Genomic DNA, 24,356 nt, shown 5'->3' on the forward strand with positions numbered 1-24,356 from the left:
TGCGCCACCATGCCTGGCTAATTTTTTCTATATATTTTTAGTTGTCCAATTAATTTCTTTCCATTTTTAGTAGAGACGAGTTCTTGCTGTTGCTCAGGCTGGTTTCGAACTCCTGACCTTGACCTATCCTTCCACCTCAGCCTTCCAGAGTGCTAGGATTACAGGTGTGAGCCACTGCGCCCAGCTCTCATCCAATATTAAAATTTGTTCTTTGGTAAGAACTATAATTCTTCACAACAAATGCCCCAAAGTTGCCTAACTCAGTTACTACAGCCATTAAAAACAAAAGTGTTAGCTAAATTAGCAAAATGTTTTTGTAGTCTTACTGAATACCTGTAGCTCTATCCTCTGTTGTTCCAATAGGCACCACGTTTATCTGAATAAGTAACAGCAGACTGCACCTGACAAACACTAACACTAAGCTTACACACTGTATGAAAAAATCTAGCACTGACATGTGTGCTTGCTATCGGTGTATTGTCTGATGCACATGAAAGCAGACCTAGTTGATACCCTTTGGGGACAGAAGCATTTACATTGCCTTAACTGGTTCTCTTTTTAACCAGCTAACCCTAACTTTTTGTTTACAATGATAGTCCTTTAAAAAAAATCCTGTAACATTGATGGTAAAGGGAGCCATCCATTCCATTATAGGTGGTGCACCTGCAGATTACTGTATGACAGATATACTGCAGGCTCAAAGAAAAAGTCCTACTGAGCGATAATAATAAGCAATGGTTGGAAAAACGTGCAAGAACTGGGATCTTTACAATGTCCTAAAAGTGCTGTTACAGTGGAGGAGTGGCATACATACGGGTTATGTGCATCAAAACTAAAGTTCAATTTGGGCATGCAGGGATTTGTTGTAGTGGCGGAAGTTCACAGAGAAAAGGTAGTCCTCTTGCACAGAATCCCTTAGCAAAAATGTGCCTTCAGGCTTCCCTTCCCACCTCAGCAATGTTTTCTAGTTTTCAGTGTACAGTCTGTCTTCTTGGTTAAATTTATTCCTAAGTAATTTATTCTGTTGATGCTATTATGAGTGAAATTGTTTTCTTAATTGCCTTCTGGGATTGTTCATTGTTAGTGTATAGAAGTGCATCTGATTTTTGGATGTTGATACTATATCCTGCAACATTGCTGAATTTATTTTTTCATTTATTATTAGTTTTTATGTGAAATCTTTAAGGTTTTCTATATATAGGAGCATATCATCAGCAAATAGAGATTATTCTACTTGTCTCTTTCCAATTTAGATAACTTTTATTTCTTTTTTCTTCCCTGATTGCTTTGTCTAGGACTTCCAATACTTTGTTGAATAGAAGTAGCAAAAGTGGGCATCGTTGTCGTTTTCCTGATTTTAATGGTTTGTTTTTTTTTTTTTTTGAGACAGAGTCTCACTCTGTTGCCTGGGCTAGAGTGCCCTGGCATCAGCCTAGCTCACAGCAGCTTCAAACTCCTGGGCTCAAGCAATCCTCCTGCCTCAGCCTCCTGAGTAGCTGGGACTACAGGCATGCGCCACCATGCCCGGCTAATTTCCTATATATATTAGTTGGCCAATTAATTTCTTTCTATTTATAGTAGAGACGGGGTCTCGCTCTTGCTCAGGCTGGTTTCGAACTCCTGTCCTCGAGCAATCCACCCGCCTTGGCCTTCCAGAGTCCTAGGATTACAGGTGTGAGCCATGGTGCCCAGCCTTAATGGCCTTTTACAAGTTTTTTCATGGATATAAGTTTTCATTTGTCTAGGGCAGTAGTTCTCAACCAGGGGTGATTTTGTTCCTCAAGGGACATTTGCTAATGTCTAGAGACATTTTTGGTTGACACAACCTGGAGTGGAAGAGCTGGTGCTACTGGGATCTAGTGGTAAGAGTTCAGAGATGTTACTGCACAACCTACAATGTACAACCCCCATAACAAAGAACTCTCCAACCCAAATGTCAATAGTGCCACTGTTGAGAAACCCAGCTCCAGGATAAATACTCAGAAGTGGGGGTGCTGAGTCATCAACTTTATGTTTAATTGGATCATCAATTGTTCATTTAACTTTATAAGATACTACCAAAATGTTTTCCACAGTGACTGTACCATTTTGAGCTCCCACCTACAATTTATGAGAGTTTCAGTTGCTCCACCTCCTTGACGGCATACAAGGTATTACCAGGTTTTTTTCCTTTAGACATTCAATAGGTCTGCAGTGTATTCAGTGTGATTTTAATGTGTATTTCCCTAATGGCAAAGGTGGGTGAACATATTTTTGTGTGCTTACTTGCCATCCATATATCTTCTTTGTTGGAATACCTTTTTGCCCAATTTTTAATCAAGTTGTTTGTTTTCTTACATTGAGTTTTAAGAGTTCTTTATATATTCTGTGTACAGGTCATCCAATGGATATATAGTTTGCAAATATTTTCTCTGAATTTGGAGCTTGTCCTTTCATTCTCTTCTGTCTTTTGCAGAGCAAACATTTTAAAATTTAATTAAGTCTTATTTATTGATTTTGTTTCTTTCATGGACACTTATCATGTCTAAACTCTTTGCCTAACCCTAGTTAATTAGGATTTTCTCCTATATTTTCTTCTCAAATTATCATGGTTTTATATTTAGGCCTATAATCCATTTCGAGTTAATTCTTTTTGTAAGATGTGAAGCTGAAGTTGATTTTTTTGCATAGGGATGTCCAATTGTTCCAGTATCATTTATTAAAAAGACAATCCTTTCTTCATTGAATTGCCTTTGCAGCTTTGTAAAAAAAAAAAATCAGTTGGGTATACTTATGTAGAATCTCTATCCCATTCATTGTCTATCCCTTTGCCTATACCACACAGTTATGATTATTTTAGCTTCATAGTAAATCTTAAAATTAGGAAGTATATTTTACCCAACTTCATTCTTGTTTTTAAAATTTGTTTTTGTTATTCTATTTCCTTTGTCTTTCCATATAAATTTTAGAATTAGCTTTTCTTTATCTACAAAATATCTTTATAAGATTTTTTTATTGGAATTGCACTAAATCTTTAAGCAAAATTTGAGAATTAACATCTTTACTATACTGAATCTTTTTTTTTTTTTTTTTTTTTTTTTTTTTGAGACAGAGTCTCACTTTGTTGCTCAGGCTAGAGTGAGTGCCGTGGCGTCAGCCTGGCTCACAGCAACCTCAATCTCCGCGGCTCAGCGATCCTACTGCCTCAGCCTCCCGAGTAGCTGGGACTACAGGCATGAGCCACCATGCCCGGCTAATTATTTTTTTTGTATATATATATTTTTTTAGTTGGTCAATTAATTTATTTCTATTTTTGGTAGAGACGGGGTCTTGCTCAGGCTGGTTTCGAACTCCTGACCTTGAGCAATCCGCCCACCTCGGCCTCCCAAAGTGCTAGGATTACAGGCGTGAGCCACCACGCCCGGCTATACTGAATCTTTTAATTAACAAATCCAGTATGTCTTTCCATTTACTCAAATTTTCTTTGATTTGTTTCCTTGGAATTTTGTAATTTTACATATAGATCTTATGCATGTTTTATGAGTTTATATGTAAGTATTTCATATTTGGAGCTATTATCATGGCATTTTTGTAATTTCAGCTTCCAGTGGTCCATTGGTAGTATATAGAAATATGATCAATTTTTGTGTTTTGATCTTGTATCCTGAAACATTGCTAAATTCACTTATTATGAGGTTATTCTTTTCTTTAGATTTCTTGGGATTTTCTGTTTACATAATCATGGCATCTGTGAATATAAAGTTTTATTTCTTCATTTTCAATCTGTATGCTCTTTATTTCTTTTGATTGCCTTATCCCCAGGCTAACATTTCCAGTACAATGTTGAATAAATGTCTTGTTTGCCATCTTAAGGGGAAAAGCATTCAGCCTTTAACTATTAAGTACAATGTTAGCTGTTTATAGATGTTCTTTATCAGATTAAGGAAGCTCTCTTCTATTGCTGGTTTGCTGAGAGTTTTATCATGAATGGATGTTGAATTTTATTAAATGCTTTTTTTGCATTCATTAATATGATCATTTAGTTTTCTTTTCTTTTTCTTTTTCTTTTTTTTTTTTTTGACAGTCTGACTCTGTTGCCTGGGCTAGAGTGCCATGGGGTCAGCCTAGCTCACAGCAACCTCAGACTCCTGGGCTCAAAACGATCCTCCTGCCTCAGCCTCCTCAGTAGCTGGGACTATAGGCATGTGCCACCATGTCCGGCTAATTTTTATTCTTATCTTTGTTTTTTTGTTGTTGTTGGTTTTTTTGTTGTTGTTTGTTTGTTTGTTTTTTTGAGACAATCTCACTCTGTTGCCTGGGCTAGAGTGCTGTGGTGTCAGCCTAGTTCACAGCAACCTCATGCTCCTGGGCTCAAACGATCCTCCTGCCTCAGCCTCCCGGGTAGCTGGGACTACAGGCATGTCTTACCATGCCCGGCTAATTTTTTCTATATATTTTTAGTTGTCCAATTAATTTCTTTCAATTTTTAACAGAGATTGGGTCTCACTGTTGCTCAGGCTGATTTCGAACTCCTGACCTTCAGCGATCCTCCTGCCTTGACCTCCCAGAGTCATAGGACTTGGATTATAGGCATGAGGCCTAGCCTAGTTTTCTTTTTTACACTGTTAACATTGTGGATCATACTGCTTTATTTCTGAACATTGAACCAGTCTTGTGTTCACTGAATAAATCCATTTGGTCATGGTATATTATTCTTTCTATATGTTGCTAGATTTGATTTACTAATGGTTTTTGAGTATTTTTGTGCCTATGTTCATAATGAATGTTGAGCTGTAGGTTTTTGTAGTGTTTTTGTGTGGTTTTGTTATCAAGGTAATGCTGTACTCCTCAGGAAGTGTTCTCTCCTGTTGTATTTTTCTGGAATGGATTATGTAGAATTAGTTCTATTTATTCTTTAGAATTTTGGTATAATTCACTAGTGAAAACATTGGGTGAATTCAATTTTTTTAATATTTATAGGAACATTAACTTTATCTGTTTAATCTTGAGTGAATTTTGGTTATTTCCTAGGAGCTTTATAGTTTTACCCTCACATGTGGATCTATAATGCACCTTTAATTAATTTTTCTGTATGATGTGAGATAGAGGTCAAGTCTCATTTTCTTTCCATTGTTCTCAACAGGATGGATGGTCAAAATGACTTAATCCAACATTACTGGAAATGGAACTACATTTATTATATTTTTTAAAAAATGTGATGGGGCACTCTGGTAGGCAGGTAGCATGAAAAATACCCCTCATATAAAGTATATTTATTTTATTTTTTTTAAGAGATAGGGTCTCACTCTGTTGCCCAGACTGAAGTGCAGTCACATGATAATAGCTCACTGCAGCCTCAAATTCCTGGGTTCAAGCGATCCTCCCACCTCACCCTCCCCAGTAGCTAGGACTATTGGCACATGCCACAACACCCAGCTAATTTTGTGTATGTGTGTGTGGAGAGATAGGGTTTCAGTATGCTGCCTAGGCTGGTCTCAAACTCCTGACCTCAAGTGATCGCTCCCACCTTAGCCTCCTAGAGTGCTGGGATTACAAGAATGAACCACTCTATTCTGCCATAAAATATCTTAATGTGATAGAGAATATATTTTATTTGTTTTTTTTTTTTTTTTTTGGAGACAGAGTCTTGCTTTGTTGCCCAGGCTAGAGTGAGTGCCGTGGCATCAGCCTAGCTCACAGCAACCTCAAACTCCTGGGCTCAAGCGATCCTCCTGCCTCAGCCTCCCAAGTAGCTGGGACTACAGGCATGTGCCACCATGCCCGGCTAATTTTTTCTCTATGTATTAGTTGGCCAATTAATTTCTTTCTATTTATAGTAGAGACAGGTCTCGCTCTTACTCAGGCTGGTTTCGAACTGACCTCGAGCAATCTGCCCGCCTCAGCCTCCCAGAGTGCTGGGATTACAGGAGTGAGCCACCGCGCCCAGCCGAGAATATATTTTAAAAGAACATTTTTTTTTTTTTTTTTGAGACAGAGTCTCGCTTTGTTGCCCAGGCTAGAGTGAGTGCCGTGGCGTCAGCCTAGCTCACAGCAACCTCAAACTCCTGGGCTCGAGTGATCCTTCTGCCTCAGCCTCCCAGGTAGCTGGGACTACAGGCATGCGCCACCATGCCCGGCTAATTTTTTATATATATATCAGTTGGCCAATTAATTTCTTTCTATTTATAGTAGAGACGGGGTCTCGCTCTTGCTCAGGCTGGTTTTGAACTCCTGACCTTGAGCAATCCGCCCGCCTCGGCCTCCCAAGAGCTAGGATTACAGGCGTGAGCCACAGCGCCCGGCCTTAAAAGAACATTTTTAAAATCTAAAACTCAGCTGACAAGTACAGAAGGGAAATCTCTAGAACCAAAAATATTGAGAAATGACAAGTCCTGAAAATAAACTAGAATTATAAATAGTAGACTCAAATATAGAAGTAAGTTATTTTTAGAAATATTGGATTTTGAATATAAAATAAGTATGTTTGATATGGTTAAAGAAATAAGATGAGGAATTGAAAGTTGGATTGAGTAACAATATACTATTAAAAATGGCCAAGTAGATTAAAAAATATTTAGAACTTCTAGACATAAAAATAAGGGTGAGAGTAGAAACTCAATGGATAAGTTAAACAGACTAAACATAAAGAGTGATTTAATGAACTGGAAGATTATTATGAAGAAGTTACTGATAAATCAGGACAAGGAGATAAAAACATGGAAAATATCAAAGAAAGTTGACACATAGAATATAGGATGAGAAGGTCAAACATTTATCTACTCAGAGTTGCAGGAGGAACTCATAGAAGAAATAGGAGAGAAGCAATATATAAAGGGATTATGACAGAGTTTCTCACAATTCATGATACCAAACCTGAGAAAGTCCAAAGACTCACAAGCAGGTTAGTGGATAGTGGGAATATATTTTTAATTTGATTAATTGTTTGAAAAAATTTTAAATAATAAGTTGAAAAAACAAACTCTACAAAAGTAGAATGGTCAAGGAGAGAAATTGACAAAACAACAAAATTAGAGAGGATCAACACAGCCATAATTCTCTCTATAAAAAGACTAAAACTGAACACAACTAATCAATAAAAAGATATGGATACAAATTAATGATATTAAGAATAAAAAGGAGATAATTGCAAATACAATTAACTACATGAGAGAATATTATAAACTTTACCCCAATAAATTTGAAAACTTTGGTGAAAAAAATAGGCAAATCTTTGGAATTTAAAAAAAATCAAAGACTGACTTAAGTAGAAATAGAAAACTGAATGGTTATATACCCATTAAAGAAACTAAATCAGTGGGAAAATTTTTACTACAAAGGATCACAAGGCCCAAACAACTTTACCAACAGTTTCTACCAAAAGGAAGAGATAATAACAATCTTATATAAACACCTCCAACAATAGAAAGAAAATATGAGGCTCAAATAGCTTGATACCAAAACAAATAGCAATAACATAAGTAGAAAATTATAGGCCGGGCGCTGTGGCTCACGCCTGTAATCCTAGCTCTTGGGAGGCCGAGGCGGGCGGATTGCTCAAGGTCAGGAGTTCAAAACCAGCCTGAGCAAGAGCGAGACCCCGTCTCTACTATAAATAGAAAGAAATTAATTGGCCAACTGATATATATATAAAAAATTAGCCAGGCATGGTGGCACATGCCTGTAGTCCCAGCTACTTGGGAGGCTGAGGCAGAAGGATCGCTTGAGCCCAGGAGTTTGAGGTTGCTGTGAGCTAGGCTGACGCCACGGCACTCACTCTAGCCTGGGCAACAAAGTGAGACTCTGTCTCAAAAAAAAAAAAAAAAAAAAAAAGTAGAAAATTATAGGCCAATCTCAGTCAAGGATGCAGATTTAAAAACACTAAAGAAGAATATATCCAACCAAATACTTGTACACAAAGGTTCATAGCAGCATTTTTCATAATAGCCCAAAGTGAAAACAACTGAAATATTCATCAACTGATAAATGCATACATAAAATAGAGTATAGCCATACAATGGAATATTATTTCGCCATAAAAGATAAAATACTGATACATAGAACAATGTGCATGAACCTTGAAAATAATATACTGAGTGAAAGAAGCCAGTCACAAAAGACCACACATCATATGATATTTTTCGTATGAAGTATCTAGAATAAGCAAATCTATAGAGACAGAAATTAGAATAACATGGTTGCCTAGAGCTGGGGGAGATGAGGGGACTGGGAGGTGATAACTAAGGGGTACAGGATTTCTTTTTGGGGTGATGAAAATGTTCTGAAACTGATTAAGGTTATGATTGCACAAATGTGTGACTATACTAAACACCACTAAGTTGTATACTTCAAATGGGTGAATTGTATGATATGGAATTTTATTTCAATAAAGTGGTTGCATAAGACATCCTAAAGATGATTTTAGTAAAATGAACTCAGCAATATATAAAACTGATTACAGGCCGGGTGCAGTGGCTCATATCTGTAATCCTAGCACTCTGGGAGGCTGAGACGGGAGAATCATTTGAGTTCAGGAGTTCAAGACCAGCCTGAGCAAGAGCGAAACCCCATCTCTACTAAAAATAGAAAGGAATTAGCTGGACAACTAAAAATATATAGAAAAAAAGTAAAACTGATTATATACACTAACAAGTTGGATTTATCCCAGTTATAACATTAGATAATCTGTTAATAGACATCTCAGTAAAGATGGCAGATTGACCACCAGCCTCTATTTTCTCTCCATTCTAAAACACCCTCTAAAATAATAGTAAAGAGATTTGTTAAAGTCATAAACCCACAAGGATGTGAGGAATTGGAGAAGAAAATAGCAGTAACATACCGGATACTGGAAGGCAGATGGATATGTATAGTAAATGACTTGTAAGACCCAGGACAATTAAATCTTAAATATGCTGGGAGGAAGGAAGAAGCAACAAACCTTATACTACAGAGTACCCAGTTGGTTCAGGAATTGTCCACAATAGGTAGTTCCGGAAGGAAGAAGACAAACAGTGATTATTCACAGATGAAGTGATTGTGTAACCAGAAAACTCAAAATAATCTACTTGGAAATAACTATAATTAACAAGTCAATTAGTAAAATAAATAATGAGAATTAATAAAATATATTATCAATGACATATTTAAAATAAATACATAAAGGTCAGTTGAGGCTGGGCATGGTGGCTCACACCTGTAATCCTAGCACTCTGGGAGGCCGAGGCAGGAGGATCGCTTGAGCTCCAGAGTTTGAGACCATCCTGAGCAAGAGCGAGACCCTCTCTCTACTAAAAATAGAAAGAAATTAGCCAAACAACTAAAAAAAAATCGGAAAAATTAGCTGGGCTTGGTAGTGCATGCCTGTAGTCCCAGCTACCCGGGAGGCTGAAGCAGGAGGATCGCTTGAGCCCAGGAATTTGAGGTTGCTGTGAGCTAGGCTGACACCACGACACTCTAGCCCGGGCAACAGAGCCAGATTCTGTCTCAAAAAAAAAAAAAAAAAGTCAGTTGAATGTCTACATAGTGATAACAAACAGAAAATGGAATTTAAACAGAACATGCCATTTACAGTAACAACAAACTCTTATGTATTTAGGGATAAATCTAACAAAAGATTAGTAAAAACATATGGAGAAAATTATTAAAACTTTATTGAAAACCATTAAGAAGAACTAAATAAATGGAAAAGTGTACCATATTCCTGAATAGAAAGGCTCAGATATTAAAGATGTTATCCTACCAAATCTCTAACAGGTTATTGAGGAACTTTGAAGCTGATTCTAAAATGTGTATATAAGATTAAAGGGTCAAGATTACTCAAGAAATTCTAGAAGAACAAAGTGAAGGGAATTTGTCCTACCAGAGATTAAGACTCATTAACAGCTACAGTAGTCTCCACAGAGTACTACAGAGGTAGTGCAGAGGTAGACCTATATACCAATAAAATACAAGGGGAAGCCCAGAAACAGACCCAAACACATATGGGAGCTTGACCTATGGATGGGGGTTGCATTACTGGGGAAAGGATGATTATCTATCTGGGGTAAGAATAAACAAACAAAAAAGGAATGAATTGTATTCCTATTGCACCACCATACACAGTATTAAAATCGGTTCAAGTGAGATTATTGCTTAAACATGAAGGGCAAAACTTTATAATTTTAGGAGAAAATATAGGGAAATAAATTACGAAGTCAGCATAGAGAAGAATTCCTTAAACAAAATGCAAATATAAACCGTACAAGAAAAGATTGACATGTTACATTAAAATTAGTAACTTCTTCATTAAAAGAAATACCACAAAAAGAAATAAAAAGAAAAGCCACACACTGTGATGGGATATCTGCAACATATATAACCAACAAATGATTACTCTCTAGGCAAAAAATTAAAGCCACCAAAAATACATATGATGTAATTCTGTTGATAAGACACCCAAAATTGCCTAGTTACTTACATATACACAAAACTGTATTTAAAAAGAAAGGGATGATCAGCACAAAATTCAAGATAGCGCTCCACTTCTTGGGACAAGAGGAGGAGATGGCAGAGCGGAAACAATAGCTTCAAAGGTATTGGTAGAATTCCAAGCTGGGTAGTGAGTTTCACTTATGTAATAACTGTTTGTATTGTGTAAGGTATCCTTAAATGCATTGGGATACCTTTACTAGAATTTTAATAACTGTAGTTGATCTTTTGAAGTTTTAATCTCTAAGATATCTTGGGCCTGTCAGATCCATAAAGCAGATTCCTTTTTGAGAGGATTCTGGCAAACTGTTTCAATGGTGAATAATGGTATGGTTTCATAGTAAAGGCCAAACTGGCTATAATATGTTTGAAATGCCAGCTCTCACTCAGATATGCAGGCTGATCTGCTCAGGTCTCATGAAACCATTGTGTTACGATCTCCTTCCCTTGGGCAGCCTGACTAATTATCATTAACCTGAGTCCTGTGATGTTGGTTCCTAGGAGGTGCACCCAACAGCCAGCTCCTTGAGCAGTGGTGCACTCATGTGGACGAAGAAATTCAACCTGGATTATTTGGCCCTGGACTTCAATTCAGTATCGCCAGCCCCCATACAGCAGGTAGGAAAGTGATTCCATTTCCACTCAGACTTTTCTGATTATCAAACCATGCATAGTCTCTTTAGAAGGTGTTAAAAATATAGACATGTATAATGAAGAATATTAAAATCAGTCCTAATCCTGCCTCCTACAGAGAGTGAAATCCTGGTGTATTTCCTTTTAGGGTATGCTCTTTGTGTGTATATGTATAAACATGTCATATTCACACCCTTCAAAATTTGGACCATGAAGTTTATAAAAAAATTTCTCAGGCAGAAATGAGGGTGGGGTAGAGGGCTCTCCAGGCATAGGAAAAGCCTGTTTAGAGAACAAGTAGCAGGCTAGTTTGGCTCAATTTTAGGTAGTGTTGAAAGGAGCTCTAGTTCAGAAGGCCCTTAATAAAGGGCCTCAAATGCCAGCGTGGGCAGTGTTGACTTCCCTGGGTAGTGTTCTTATCTGTAAAGTGAGCATCAGAAATAACAACTGTTATGTTGAGGGCTGTTGTGAGGATTAATTGAATTAATACATGGAAGTAATCTTAGCCATTTTCTAGTATCTCCCCTGCACAGTGTAAGGAATGAGTGAATATGGTGAACAGTAGATGACAATTAAATATTTTTGAGCAATAGATGGTCATAATCAAAGCTGTGCCTAACAATGTATTGTTCAGTGAATAAAAAAGCAACTCACTGAACAGAATGCATGGTATGATTCCATGTGTATGTGTATATGTGTTGGGAAAAACTCTGGAATACTTTCCTCCCCTTTTGCTAAAGTAACTCCTACTTCTCCTCTATGTTTAATATCATTCCAAAAACCTGAACTGAGATTCAAGAAAAGCTGATCAGAAGGGTGGGAGCAACAAGTACTAAAGGTGCATTAGTTAGTTTTGGTAGCATGTGTACTCAAAACAAACAACCCCCAAATCTCAGCTCTTTGCAACAACAAAGGCTCTTTCAGTTGTTACTCATGAGACGACAGTCTATTGCTTCAGCTCTGGATTGAACATAAAGGGCTGAAGCAGGAGGAGTAGCCCTATCTAACATGTGCCATCTTTTGGCAGTGGAAAAAGAGAGATTGCATAATCACAGGATGCCTCTTTTCTCCTTAGGATTGGCATGTCACTTACACTCATGTTGCATCGCTCAAAGCATGTGGTAGAGCAAAGCTGAAGGGAGCAGACACAGACACATGTAAACAAGGAGGAAAGGGCAGCAAATATCTAGTAGCAATGTAACCTACCACAGAAAGGTAGGCATTTGCCTGAAACTTTGCATTAGATGCAATGAAAACCTTTTTGTTCTCCTCCTTCAGAAACTTCTCCTTTCAGAAGAGCAAAGAGTGGACTATGTCCAGGTGGATGAGCAGAAGACACAGGCTTTACAGAACACAAGGCAGGAGTGGACAGACGAAAGGCAATCCAAAGTGTGAGAAGTGTGGGCTCGGGCCGCATGTGAAACAGGGAAGCTCGATTGGGACTCAGTTTGAGTTTATTTTGTTACTATTTTATTTTATTTTATTTTATTTTATTTTATTTTATTTTATTTTATTTTGGCTAAAAACATACTGATGGTCAACACAGGTCAGAACCAAGAGAGGATGTGTAGTTTCCGTGGTCTTGGTACGAACCTTCAGGAGAGAGGGCTTGTGGCAGCAGTTTCCTTCCCCAGTGCACCCTCCATGCCCCACCCCTCAGGGGTGGCTGCAGTGGGCTCTTCAGTCGCAGAGGTAGGGATAGAGGATACCATAGCCACAGACTAGGATGTGAAAAACTCCATTCATTCAGGCAGGGTAGGAAAGATAAAAACAAGACTCGAGAAAACATTTTTTCTAAAAATTGTGTTAAAAATCTCTTAAACAGAGTATTTGGAACGAAGATTGGAACCAGTGTTGCTACCAACAGGATGACATCGTTTGACTCCAATACCTGAAATTTTGACCTCTCTCCTATGCTTCAAGAATCATAAATTATCCTAGTAAAGGGGCCCCTGGAGACCATCTTGTTCCAGCCCCTAAAGTCACAGCAATGGAGGCAGAATCAGATTGACACTTGGGGCTACCAGCTTGAAGATAGAAAAAAAACTGCAGCTGAAATTATGTCAGTAGTGAAATGTCATTCAATTAACCAAAAAAAGAAATATGTTTCTGGAAAACATTTCCAGGAACATATTTACAAAATAAAGCAATACACATATGAGTAGTGTGACCTGTTTGGGTGTGATTAATTAAAAACAGGAATGCTCTGAATAGGAATTCTCTACATTTAAGGTATGAAAGGTGATAATAGGGGTCAGAATAAAAAAAATCATTTTAAAAAAAGGTAACTTCAGCCCTCATTTCCAGGGTATATATGATTATGTTCTGCTTTGATAAAATTGCTAAAAACATAACAATTCAAGGAAACAAAGTACAGGTAATTTTTGAGCTGACAGCAGCATATGCTCCTGAGAAAGGCACCTTAAGTCAAAATGATGCCAGCCAAATCTTGTTTTCTGGTGGAGACAATGATGTGTATGTGAGAAAGGGCCTGGTGTTTGTTACAGAAATGATCCCATGAGATCACTGTGAGTCAAGTGTACACTTTCCTAAAAGATTTGAGAATCAGCATCGCAGGGCAGGGCAGCAATTAACCCCGCATTGTTTTCTGTAGTCCTTTTTGTTTCATTTCCTTCTGTCTCATTTCGTTAGGAAATTCCTCCAGATCAGGGGATGTGCAGTGCAGGACAGGGGACAGCAGGGTCTCAAGCCTGCAAACCCAGAGGGCTATAAAGCCAGGAACCCCAGGAGTGAAGTTTTCCTTAGGGAGGGAGGAAGCCTAGGCCCAGCACGCAGCCTGGCACAGGGCCACACATGGGGAGGGTCGCTGTACCAGCCATTTTACCATGGAACAAGAATCAGCTGAATGAAGGCTCCTCTCAAACCTGGCTTTCTCCTCTTACGGTCTCCTTGGTCCCCATTCACACTGTCTCACCCACAAGCACACTGAGTTTTCAAATTTATTTTGTTTTTATTGTTTTATTTCTGGCATTAATAAAAGTCTTATAAGGAGGAATCATGCCTTAATTTCTTTCTTATTTGTTTTAAATGATGGCACTCAATGTAAATAAAGAACTAGTTTTGAAAGCCAAGTATTTGAAAGTGAAGTTTATTACTGCTTTTAAGTTCAACAAACTCAATCTGACTCACGTGCAGTGGCTTTTGCACATGTTATTTCACTGCAAAAGGTGTTGAGCCGGTGGCTGTAATTAGCACTGCTCGGCCAAACCACATCTTGACATTTTCTTTTTTTTTTTCTTCATCAGAAGCTAGCTTCAATAATTGGCAGTAAAATGCACTGCTCTCCCTGACACCACATATAAACGACCTTTGTCAAAACTCTTTTGCCACCACCTGCCTTTCCTCTGTGGCTGAGGCTCCTAGCTGCCCTGGGTCAGTGGCATGTCTATGTCATGAAGCAACTCGGGGACAAAGTAGGGAGGGGGGTGAGCTCAGGTTTTGAGGAAACAGGCCAAAGGCACAGAGAAGGTAGGTCCAGGGTATCCTGGAGCTGAGAGAAAGGACAAGAAGCCACATTAAATTCCTCACCCCTGCTGAAGTATAAGGCCAAACGTGAGCCCAACACACACTAGACCAAGCTATCACACAAAGGAGAGCAGGTTGGCTTGCAGGGCTACTCAGGGACCTCTAAACCTAAGCTAAAGGGTCTTCAAACCCCTGGCTCCTTAGGCTCTGGCCGCTTTACTCAACCTCCCTAAATTTCAAGCTTCCTGCTTCTACTTTATTCCTCTTGATGTTAAATTGCATTTTTATTACTTCCTCATTTTAATTATGCCATTTGTTTTATAAACTTAGTTTTTGTTTTCTGCAACTGAGAGAATTCGGTATTGGTGGAAGCTGGCCAAGTGGGCCCAGTAGGATAGAAAGCGGAACCCAGAGTCTGACTCTCACGTCCATGGAACTTCATCTACGACAGAAGGGGCAGCTGGAGAGCTGAGGGGACAGGACAGCCTTTCCAGTAAAGGGTGCCGGGTCATCAGAAGGAGATCCAGATGGACAAAAATGAACCTTGACCCCACTCTGCCACCACAGCCCAACACTGGTTCCAGGTGGGTGGCGATGGCAAAGGCGGGACGATAAACTTTATACGTTCCCTCTGCCTCATCCTGGCCACTCTGCTTCCAGTCACTGCTGTTGTTTTGGTCTCTGTTCCATGGTCAGACTCTATATTTTACTGACTTTTAACCTTTGTTTGCCTTCATGTAAAAGAATGCAACCTGTTTTATGTTTATCTTGAATTTTTTTTTTTTTTTTTGAGACAGAGTCTCGCTTTGTTGCCCAGGCTAGAGTGCCATGGCGTCAGCCTAGCTCACAGCAACCTCAAACTCCTGGGCTCAAGCAATCCTACTGCCTCAGCCTCCTGAGTAGCTGGGACTACAGGCATGCGCCACCATGCCCAGCCAATTTTTTTCTATATATATTAGTTGGCCAATTAATTTCGCTCTATTTATAGTAGAGACGGGGTCTTGCTCTTGCTCAGGCTGGTTTCGAACTCCTGACCTCAAGCAATCCACCTGCCTCGGCCTCCCAGAGTGCTAGGATTACACGAGTGAGCCACCGCGCCTGGCCTTGTCTTGAATTTTTAAATTATTTCAATTTTTTTTGTTCTTCAACTTCATACTTTTGATTCATTTTTATACTCTATGGTGTTAGAAGTCAGAATCATGGTTACCTTGTTACCTTTATTAGGGATATTATTATTTATTGGAATGGGGCACAAGAGAACTTTCTGGCATTATGGCAACGTTCTGCATCTCAATCTAGGTGGTGTTTACAAGCGTGTACATATGCAAATTTTTATCAATCTGTAAATTTAATATTTGTATACTTTACTGCATGGAAATTATACTTCAGCAAACCGCTGAGCATGGAGGGAAAAAAACCACCCCAAGGGCATTAGGAAGTTAATGCAAGAAACATGTCTGTAAAAAGTATTAGAAGCTACAGGAAAACTTATTATCTTGGGTGTGGAAGACCTTCAGCATCAAGGCACAAAAAATAGAAGCAAGAAAAGAAACATGTATTAAATTCAACAAATACTTAATGACCACCTGCTGCAGGTACTCTTGTGGGTGCTGGGGGATACAGTAATGAGTGAAACAAAGATGTATTTCTTTCGGGAGTAAGAATGTAAGCTCTGCCCAAATTCTCTGGTACCCCATATTCTGTCTGGTGTGCCTCTTGCCAGCTCAATGCCTCGGAATTGACCCTCCCTGCCATCCCCTCTGAGGTGTGCAGCGTTACCAAATCTCAGCTCCTTTACCTCACATTGGGACAAACTCAAAATAGGAATTACACTGCAGAGTTCTGTGGGACCAGGCTGAATCTTTCCTCCTGAGATTGCACCTTTGCCTGGATTCTTCCCCTTTCCTGTCCTGCTTTCCCCACTAGGGAGTCCTTGCCTTTGGGGGACTCAATTTAGTACATTGCCTTCTTTAAAAATGGTTGCAACAATATTTCCTGTCCTGTTTGCTCTTTGCTCTTCCACAATCTTGCCAGTCCCCATTAAGAGGGGGAATCTATGTCCCCTCCTCTAGAACCTGGGTAGTGATGGCCTTGATCAAAGGCATAGAACAGAGGGGACACTGAGGCTGGGTCATACAAGGTGATACCTCTTCCACCTGGTGCGCATGCTCATGCTCTCTCTCTCTTTCTCGCTCTCTCTCTCTCTCAATGAACTCTTGGAACCCAGCCATTATGCTGTGAGGAAGCACAGGCCATATGGAAAGGAACCAAAGTACTTGGCCCTCACATGCTGCTGAGTGGTCCCAGCTGGTAGCCAGCATAGCATTGCCCACTGTGTTATTGGAAGCAGCTTCTTTCAGCCCTCATTTCAGCCACCTCAGCTGCTGCTGTACCTTCAGTGACTGCTCAAACTGGAGATGCAAATGATTGTTGTTTTAAGTCACTAAGTTTGGGGGTGGTTTGTTATATCACAACAGTTACTAGACCACCAACTGAAGACATAAGTGAGACAAGAAATACCAAACAAACAAAACAGATTTGTACATTATACTGTGTTTTAGAAGGCGGTGAGCAGTATATGGCAAAGAAAAAGAACTGTGTGAGAGGATTGATTTTGATTTTGTGTTAGTCCGTGGGTGGCAGCTGCATGTTGGAGCAGGGTGAGGAGATGACAGCTGAGCAGATTTGAAGGAGATGAGTCATATTTGAGGGAGAACAGAGTGTGCAAAAACCTCATTCAGCAGAAACCCTGGAATGTTGAAGTCATAGCCAAGAGGCCAGCATGGCTGGCGTGGAGTTTGCAATAGAGAGCATAGTAGAAGAGATAGAGAAGTAATGGAGGATTCAGAGATTACAATTTAGGGGCTTGTTAGCCCTTGTAAGGACTTTGGCTTATATTCTAAGTGAGAAGGGAGCCACTGAAGTAAGGGAGACATAGGATTGGACTTACATCTTCAAATGAAGGATTGCTGTAGCTTCTCCGTTGAGGATAGGCTATAAGAGGGTTAAGGTTAGAATCAGAAAGACCAGGTAGGAGGTTATTGCACCCAGACAGCCAAGAGATGATTGTAGCCTGGACTGATGTGGCAGCAGTAGAAGTGGTGACATGTGGTTGCATTCTAGATATTTTGGGTAGAATGACAGAATTTCCTGAGTGATTGGATGTGGTCCATGAGAGTACCCAAGCCAGGCAAACCATTAGGCCTCAATGATAAAGTGACAGCTACTGTTGGAATCATTGCCCTTGGGAAGGATACAGGGCCTAGGAAGGAACATTAGGCTAGATGAAGAGGGGAGGGGAAGGAAGCTGTGCACATTCCATTTTGGAGGAGAGCCATTTTCCTTAGTCCATAGGCTAAATGTGAAGAGAAATGAAAACCAAGTTAGAGGTAAGAATGTTGCCTTCCTTGCTCTGCCACTCAGGCATCCATTACATGGAACCCTTGGGACCCATAGGTGATCTCTGCCTCCAGGGGAAGGAGGGAGGCGCCACTAGGATGCTGGTGGAGATCCAGTTACTGTACCCTCTGCTACTGATGCTTCAGGCCCACTTCCCCTTCCGAGGTCCATCCTCCCCCAGCCACCCCTTCAGGCCATCCACAGCCCTTTCAGGCTGCCCTGAGCAGTCGCACTCTTGTCAGTGTAGCTTCCCCTTCTCCTGGACCCCAATATCCCCTCTTTTTTTTTTTTTTTTTTTTTGAGACAGAGTCTCACTTTGTTGTCCAGGCTAGAGTGAGTGCCGTGGCGTCAGCCTAGCTCACAGCAACCTCAAACTCCTGGGCTTGAGTGATCCTTCTGCCTCAGCCTCCCGAGTAGCTGGGACTACAGGCATGTGCCACCATGCCCGGCTAATTTTTTATATATATATCAGTTGGCCAATTAATTTCTTTCTATTTATAGTAGAGACGGGGTCTCGCTCTTGCTCAGGCTGGTTTTGAACTCCTGACCTTGAGCAATCCGCCCGCCTCGGCCTCCCAAGAGCTAGGATTACAGGCGTGAGCCAATATCCCCTCTTGCTTCTGCTCCTACCCCTCCTCCCAGCCAGTCCCCCTGTGTCCCAGTCCCTGAGAGGTCCTTGGCTAGGATACAAATCCAGCAGTGGCCTTCCCCGGCTTTTGGCATTGGGCGTGGGGTCTCCACATGGCCAGCGAGCCTGTAGAGCCCACAGAAAGGAAAAGCCACCAGCCTTGATGTGCACTGACCTCCGGGTGCTGGGACAGCATGGATGCCAAGGGGCCATCCTGGACGCCATGACCATTGGAGCGACCATGGCTGGGAGCTGTAATATGGCCAGGCCCATGCCATGCAGGCCGCCCCGGCCGATGGCCGCCATTGGCTGAGTCTCCTTCCACAGCTGAGCCTCCTGCGCCTTCCAGACCCCACAACTCTGAGCCATCATCTGTCACCTGTATGGATGCTGCTGCTCTGCCTTCCTTCTCAGAGGCCCCCAGGACCTTATACATTGACAAAAGGATCATCAACACTGAAGACATTGTAATGTGGTCATGAAGAAGACATAACAAGTATAAAAATATACACAACAGACAAAAGACATATACGTGGAGGGCCAGTTCCTGTCAGGAGAATGCTGAGGCGCCCTTCCGAGGTTACGCACTTAAAAGCCGTGCGCGACCAGGCTTAGCAGAAGTCCTCAGAATCCGCTGCTTCCTTCCGCCAGTGGCCCCCGTCGGCGGGTTCTGGCAGCGGGCTGGGCGCCCCTGGGCCAAGCCCATCCGGTCCACGGGTCTCCCCCGCGCGCGCACGTGAGCCCCGGGATGCGGAGCAGTCACTCCCAGTCCCCGCCTGTCCTCAGGGAGCGCCCAGGCCAGTCCCTGGGGCTCAGATGCGCCTTGCTCCTTCAGCGACATGGGTCACTGCCCTTCCCTGGTTCCCGCCTTGCCTGGCAGGGGGTGGGATAGGGTGGGGGCCTGAGGCCTGGGGCTCGGCTGGGCGCCCCACCGCCTCCCGCCAGCCAGGGGCTCCCAGGCTCCAGGCACACCACAGCGCCTGCAGGCCTTGCCCAACTGGACGGGAGGGACCGGCTGGACCAAGGGCTGCAGGAGGGAGGAGCCACGACCCCTCGGGGCAGATCCCAGTGGCTTGGTCGGTCTCCCTCCCCTAGGAACAAAGTCTTGAGGCTGTCTGGAGGCCTGGAGGTGCCAGGGGCCCTCAACTGGGAGGTGACCCTGTGTCTGCTGGCCTACTGGGTGCTGGTGTACTTCTGTGTCTGAAATCCAGGCCACTGTATCCCCACCGCATGGTGGATGATCCTCTCCACCTTCCGAATTCAGGCACCAGCAGCCTTCCCTCTTGTCAATATTTGCTTCCTGGATGCTATGGTTCTTTTGTCTGTTGTGTATAATTTTATACTTGTTATGTCTTCTTCATGAACACATTACAATATCTTCAGTGTTGATGATTGTTTTGTCAGTGTGTAAGGTCCTTCTTTATCTCTTGTAACAATTTTTTGACTTAAAGTTAATTTGTCTGATAATAGTGTAGCGGCCTCAGATCTCTTGGATACAAAGTAAGCCTTTTGTAGATAATATATAGTCTCAGCATAGTTTTTAATTCATTCTATCAATGTCTGTCTTTTAATCAGAGAGTTTTAATCCATTAACATTTAAAGTAATTATTAATAAAGAATGTTTTGTTTCTGCTATTTTACTATTTGTTTTCTATATATCCTGTCTTTGTTCTTTGTGTCCTCCTTGACTGCCTTTGTGTTTAATTGATTTTTATAGTTTTTTTATTCCCTTTCATTTACCTTTATGTATATATACTTTTTAGTTTTCTTTTGAAAAATTGTTTGTTTTAAATTATGGGTAGATGATACTTGTATATATTTATAGGGTACATGTAATGTTTTGGTACAGACATACAGTGTGTAATAATCAAATCAGAGTAATTGGGGTATACATCACCTCAAGCATTTATAATTTCTTCTGTTAGGAACATTCCAATTGTACTCTTTTATTTAAAAATATGTAGTAATTTATTGTTTACTATAGTCACCCTGTTGTGCTGTCAAATACTAGAACTTGTTCATTTTATCTAAGCATATTTTTGCATCCATTAATCATCTCTATACCCCCTTCCCAGTACCCTTCCTAGTCTCTGGTAACTACCATTCTATTCTGTATCTCCAGGGGTTCAATTGGTTTCATTTTTAGATCCCACATATGAGGGAGAACATGCAAAATTCCTCTTTCTATGTTTGGCTTATTTCACTTAACATAATGTTCACTTAACATAATGTTCCATCCATGTTGTCGCAAAACACAGGATTTCATTCTTTTTTATGGCTGAATAATATTCCATTGTGTATCTGTACCACATTTTCTTTATCCATTCATCCATTGATATTCACTTAGGTTGACTCCAAATCTTGACTATTGTTAATAGTGCTACAATAAACATGGCAGTGCAGATATCTCTTCAATATATTGATTTCCTTTCTTTTGGGTATATACCCAGCAGTGGGATTACTGGACCATATGGTAATTCTACTTTTAGTTTTCTGAGGAACCTTCATACTGTTGTCCATAGTGGCTGTATTTACATTGCCACCAACAGTGCATGAGCATTCCCCTTTCTCCACATCCTTGTCAGCATCCATTATTTTTTTTCCTTTTGATAAGTCATTTTAACTGGGGTGAGATGATATCTCATTGTAGTTTTGATTTGCATTTCTCTGATGACTAATAATGTTGAATATTTTTCATATACCTGTTGGCCATTTGTATGTCTTCTTTTGAAAAATGTCTCTTCAGATCTTTTCCTCATTTTTAACCAGATTAATTCATTTTTTCCTATTGAGTCGTTTGAGCTCCTTATACATTCTAGTTCTTAATCACTTGTCAGACATGTAGTTTGCAAAGCAAATATATTCTCCGATTCTGTGGGCTTTCTCTTCACTTGGTTGTCTATTTCCTTTGCTCTGCAGAAGATTTATAGCTTAATATAACACCATTTGTCCATTTTTGCTTTGGTTGTCTGTGCTTTTGAGGTACTACTCAGGCAATCTTTGTCAATGTCCTGAAGCATTTCTCCAAAGTTTTTTTCTAGTAGTTTCATAGTTTTAGGGCTTAGATTTAAGTCTTTAATTCATTTTGATTGGAGTATTGTATATGGCAAGAGATCGGAGTCTAGGTTCATTCTTCTGCTTTTGGATATCCAGTTTCCCCAGCACCATTTATTGAAGAGATTGTCCTTTCCCCAGCATATGTTCTTGGAAACTTTATTAAAGATAAGCTCACTATAGAAATGTAGATTTATTTCTGGGTTCTCTATTTTTGTCCATTGGTCTATGTGTCTGTTTTTATGCCAGTACCACACTGTTTTGTTTACTACAGCTCTGTAGTGTAATTTGAAGTCAAGTAATGTGATTCCTCCAGTTTTATTCTTTTTGCTCAGATGGTTTTGGCTATTCAGGGTCTTTTGTGATTCTGTATAAGTTTTAGAATTATTTTTTCTATTTGTGTGAAGAATGTCATTGATATTTTGATAGAGATTGCATTGAATCAGTAGATTACTTTGGGTAGTGTGGACATTTTAGATAAATTGATTATTCCGACCCATGAACATGAAGTATCTTTTCATTTTTTCTGTCCTCTTCAGTTTATTTCATCAATGTTTTATAGTTTTATTGTAAAGATCTTTCACTTTTTTGGTTAAGTTTATTCTTAGGCATTTTATTTTATTTGTACCTATTGTAAATGGGATTATTTTCTTGGTTTCTTTTTCATATTGTTTGCTGTCAGAATATATAAATACTACTGAATTTTGTATCTTTTGTTTGTTTGTTTGTTTTGTTTTTGTTTTTGTTTTTGAGACAGACTGGCTCTGTTGCCCAGGCTAGAGTGCTGTGGCATCAGCCTAGCTCACAGCAACCTCGAACTCCTGGGATCAGGCGATCCTCCTGCCTCAGCCTCCCAAGTAGCTGGGACTACAGGCATGCGCCACCATGCCCAGCTAATTATTTCTATATATTTTTAGTTGCCCAGCTAATTTCTTTCTATTTTTTTAGTAGATATGGAGTCTCACTCTTGCTCATGCTGGTCTCGAACTCCTGAGCTCAAATGATCTGCCTGCCTTGGCCTCCCAGAGTGCTAGGATTACAGCCGTGAGCCACCACGCCCGGCCTGAATTTTGTATCTTGATTGTATATGCTCCAACTTTACTGAATTTATTAGTTCTAAGGTTTTTGGTGGAGTGCTTAGGTTTCTCTAAATATAAGATCATGTCGTCTGCAAACAAGGATAATTCAACTTCTTCCTTTCCAATTTGGATTCCCTTTATTTCCCCTCCTTCTCCTCCTCCTCCTGCTCCTGCTCTTCTTCTTTCTTCATCTTCTTTTTATTTATTCTTCTTTTCTTTTTTGTCTTATTTCTCTGGCTAGGATTTGCAGTACTATGGTGAATAACAGTGGTGAAAATGGCCATCCTTGTTTTCTTCCAGATCTTAGAGGAAAGACTGAGTTTTTTCCCATTCAATGTGAGACTAGCTGTGGGTCTCCTGTATACAGCTTTTATCATGTTGAAGTATGTTTCCTCTATACCCAGTTTTTTAAAAGTTATTGTCAGAAAGGGATGTTTAATTTTTTTTCTTTCAGTTATTTAATTAGGTCCTTTGTAAAAATTTAGAATACCAATCTGTGAGGATAAATTCCATTTGTCAGGGCAAACAGAGATCGCAGATAGCCCTGGAGCTGAGGAATTGCCTTGATTTTTGGTAAAATTTGGGAGTCCACAGCTTTCTGATCCACTTTGCGCTGTTCTGTAATCTCATATTTCTCCTTTTCTGTGTCGAAGATCTCACCCTCCTGGTGTCTGGGCTTCCGCAACTTCTTGAAGTAAGCATCGGTGAGATGCTTAGGGATTTTCGCATTGCTGATATCAATTTTTGTGGTGGTGGCGATGACAAATTTCTGGTGTGTCCTTCGCAGAGGAACTCGATTAAGGGACAGAGGTCCAGTCACAAGTAACAAGCCACTGCTCAGTTGCTTCAGGAAAACCACTCTCTTGCCTCTGTGGCATCCGGTGAGGATGATGAGGATGGTCCCGGGAGTGATGATGCTAGCTCGCAGTCTTCTCACGTGTTGGCTAAACGGTTTTTTGCCGTGGCTCAACAGCTTTCGAGGCACATCTTCTGTTGGATAGTACCTAGGCATTTTGCGAAGTTTAACCACCCGAGTGCCACCATTCTTGTCACCACCAACTGGTTTTGTAACAGTGGCGAGGACCTTCTCCTTCTTTTTCTTTTCAACCTTGGATTTAGCCACTGAGTATTTCCTCTTGTACATAGCCTTCCTAGAGTACATGGCAGATTGGGAATATCTGCCGATTCCTCTGACGAGAACAGGATTTTGGCTGCAGTGTGGCTTCCCCTTCTTAACCTTTTTAGCCTTGAGGTTAGCCTTTTTCACTTTGCCACCGGTATCAGCCTTCTTGGCATCAACCTTCTTGGCTTCAGGTTTCTTCTCTTTAGTATCCGGCTTGTTCTCAACTGTTTCACCCGCCATCTTGCAAGATGGGAAAGAGAACTAAGCGGGATGTTTAATTTTATTGAATGCTTTTCCAGCATCAATTGAAATGATCATACGGCTTCTAGCCTTCATTTTGTTGATATGATGTATCACATTGATTGATTTGCATATGTTGAAACATCCTTGGATCCCCCAAATGAATCCCACTTGATCATGATTACCTTTTCAATGTGTTGTTGAATTTGATTTGCTACTATTTTGTTGAGGATTTTTGCAATTGTGTTCCTGAGATATCAGCTTATAC

General features: G+C 40.4%; 1 protein-coding gene and 1 pseudogene across 5 annotated transcripts in view; one reads left to right on the forward strand and one right to left on the reverse strand.

Annotated features, from left to right (window-relative positions):
- GAB3 (GRB2 associated binding protein 3) overlaps positions 1-14,095 on the forward strand; it is a 103,275-nt gene extending 89,180 nt beyond the window's left edge. For 2 of the 5 annotated variants that reach the window (XM_012742283.3, XM_012742284.3), the window contains exons 9-11: positions 10,948-11,064; positions 12,358-12,470; positions 12,905-14,095. In XM_012742283.3, the coding sequence (XP_012597737.1) occupies positions 10,948-11,064; positions 12,358-12,470; positions 12,905-12,974 (300 nt within the window). In that variant the 3' untranslated portion in view covers positions 12,975-14,095. Of the gene's footprint in view, positions 1-10,947; positions 11,065-12,357; positions 12,475-12,904 lie in introns of those variants that run through there. The other 3 variants (XM_012742286.3, XM_012742287.3, XM_075999780.1) reach the window with 2 other exon arrangements.
- A 9,102-nt stretch (positions 14,096-23,197) lies between these two features.
- On the reverse strand, positions 23,198-24,088 carry LOC105858886 (large ribosomal subunit protein eL6 pseudogene; annotated as a pseudogene).
- Positions 24,089-24,356: the final 268 nt, after the last annotated feature.

The sequence above is a fragment of the Microcebus murinus genome, unplaced genomic scaffold (assembly GCF_040939455.1).
Source record: "Microcebus murinus isolate Inina unplaced genomic scaffold, M.murinus_Inina_mat1.0 scaf005_hap2_Mmur4.0, whole genome shotgun sequence".
NCBI lineage: Eukaryota > Metazoa > Chordata > Mammalia > Primates > Cheirogaleidae > Microcebus > Microcebus murinus.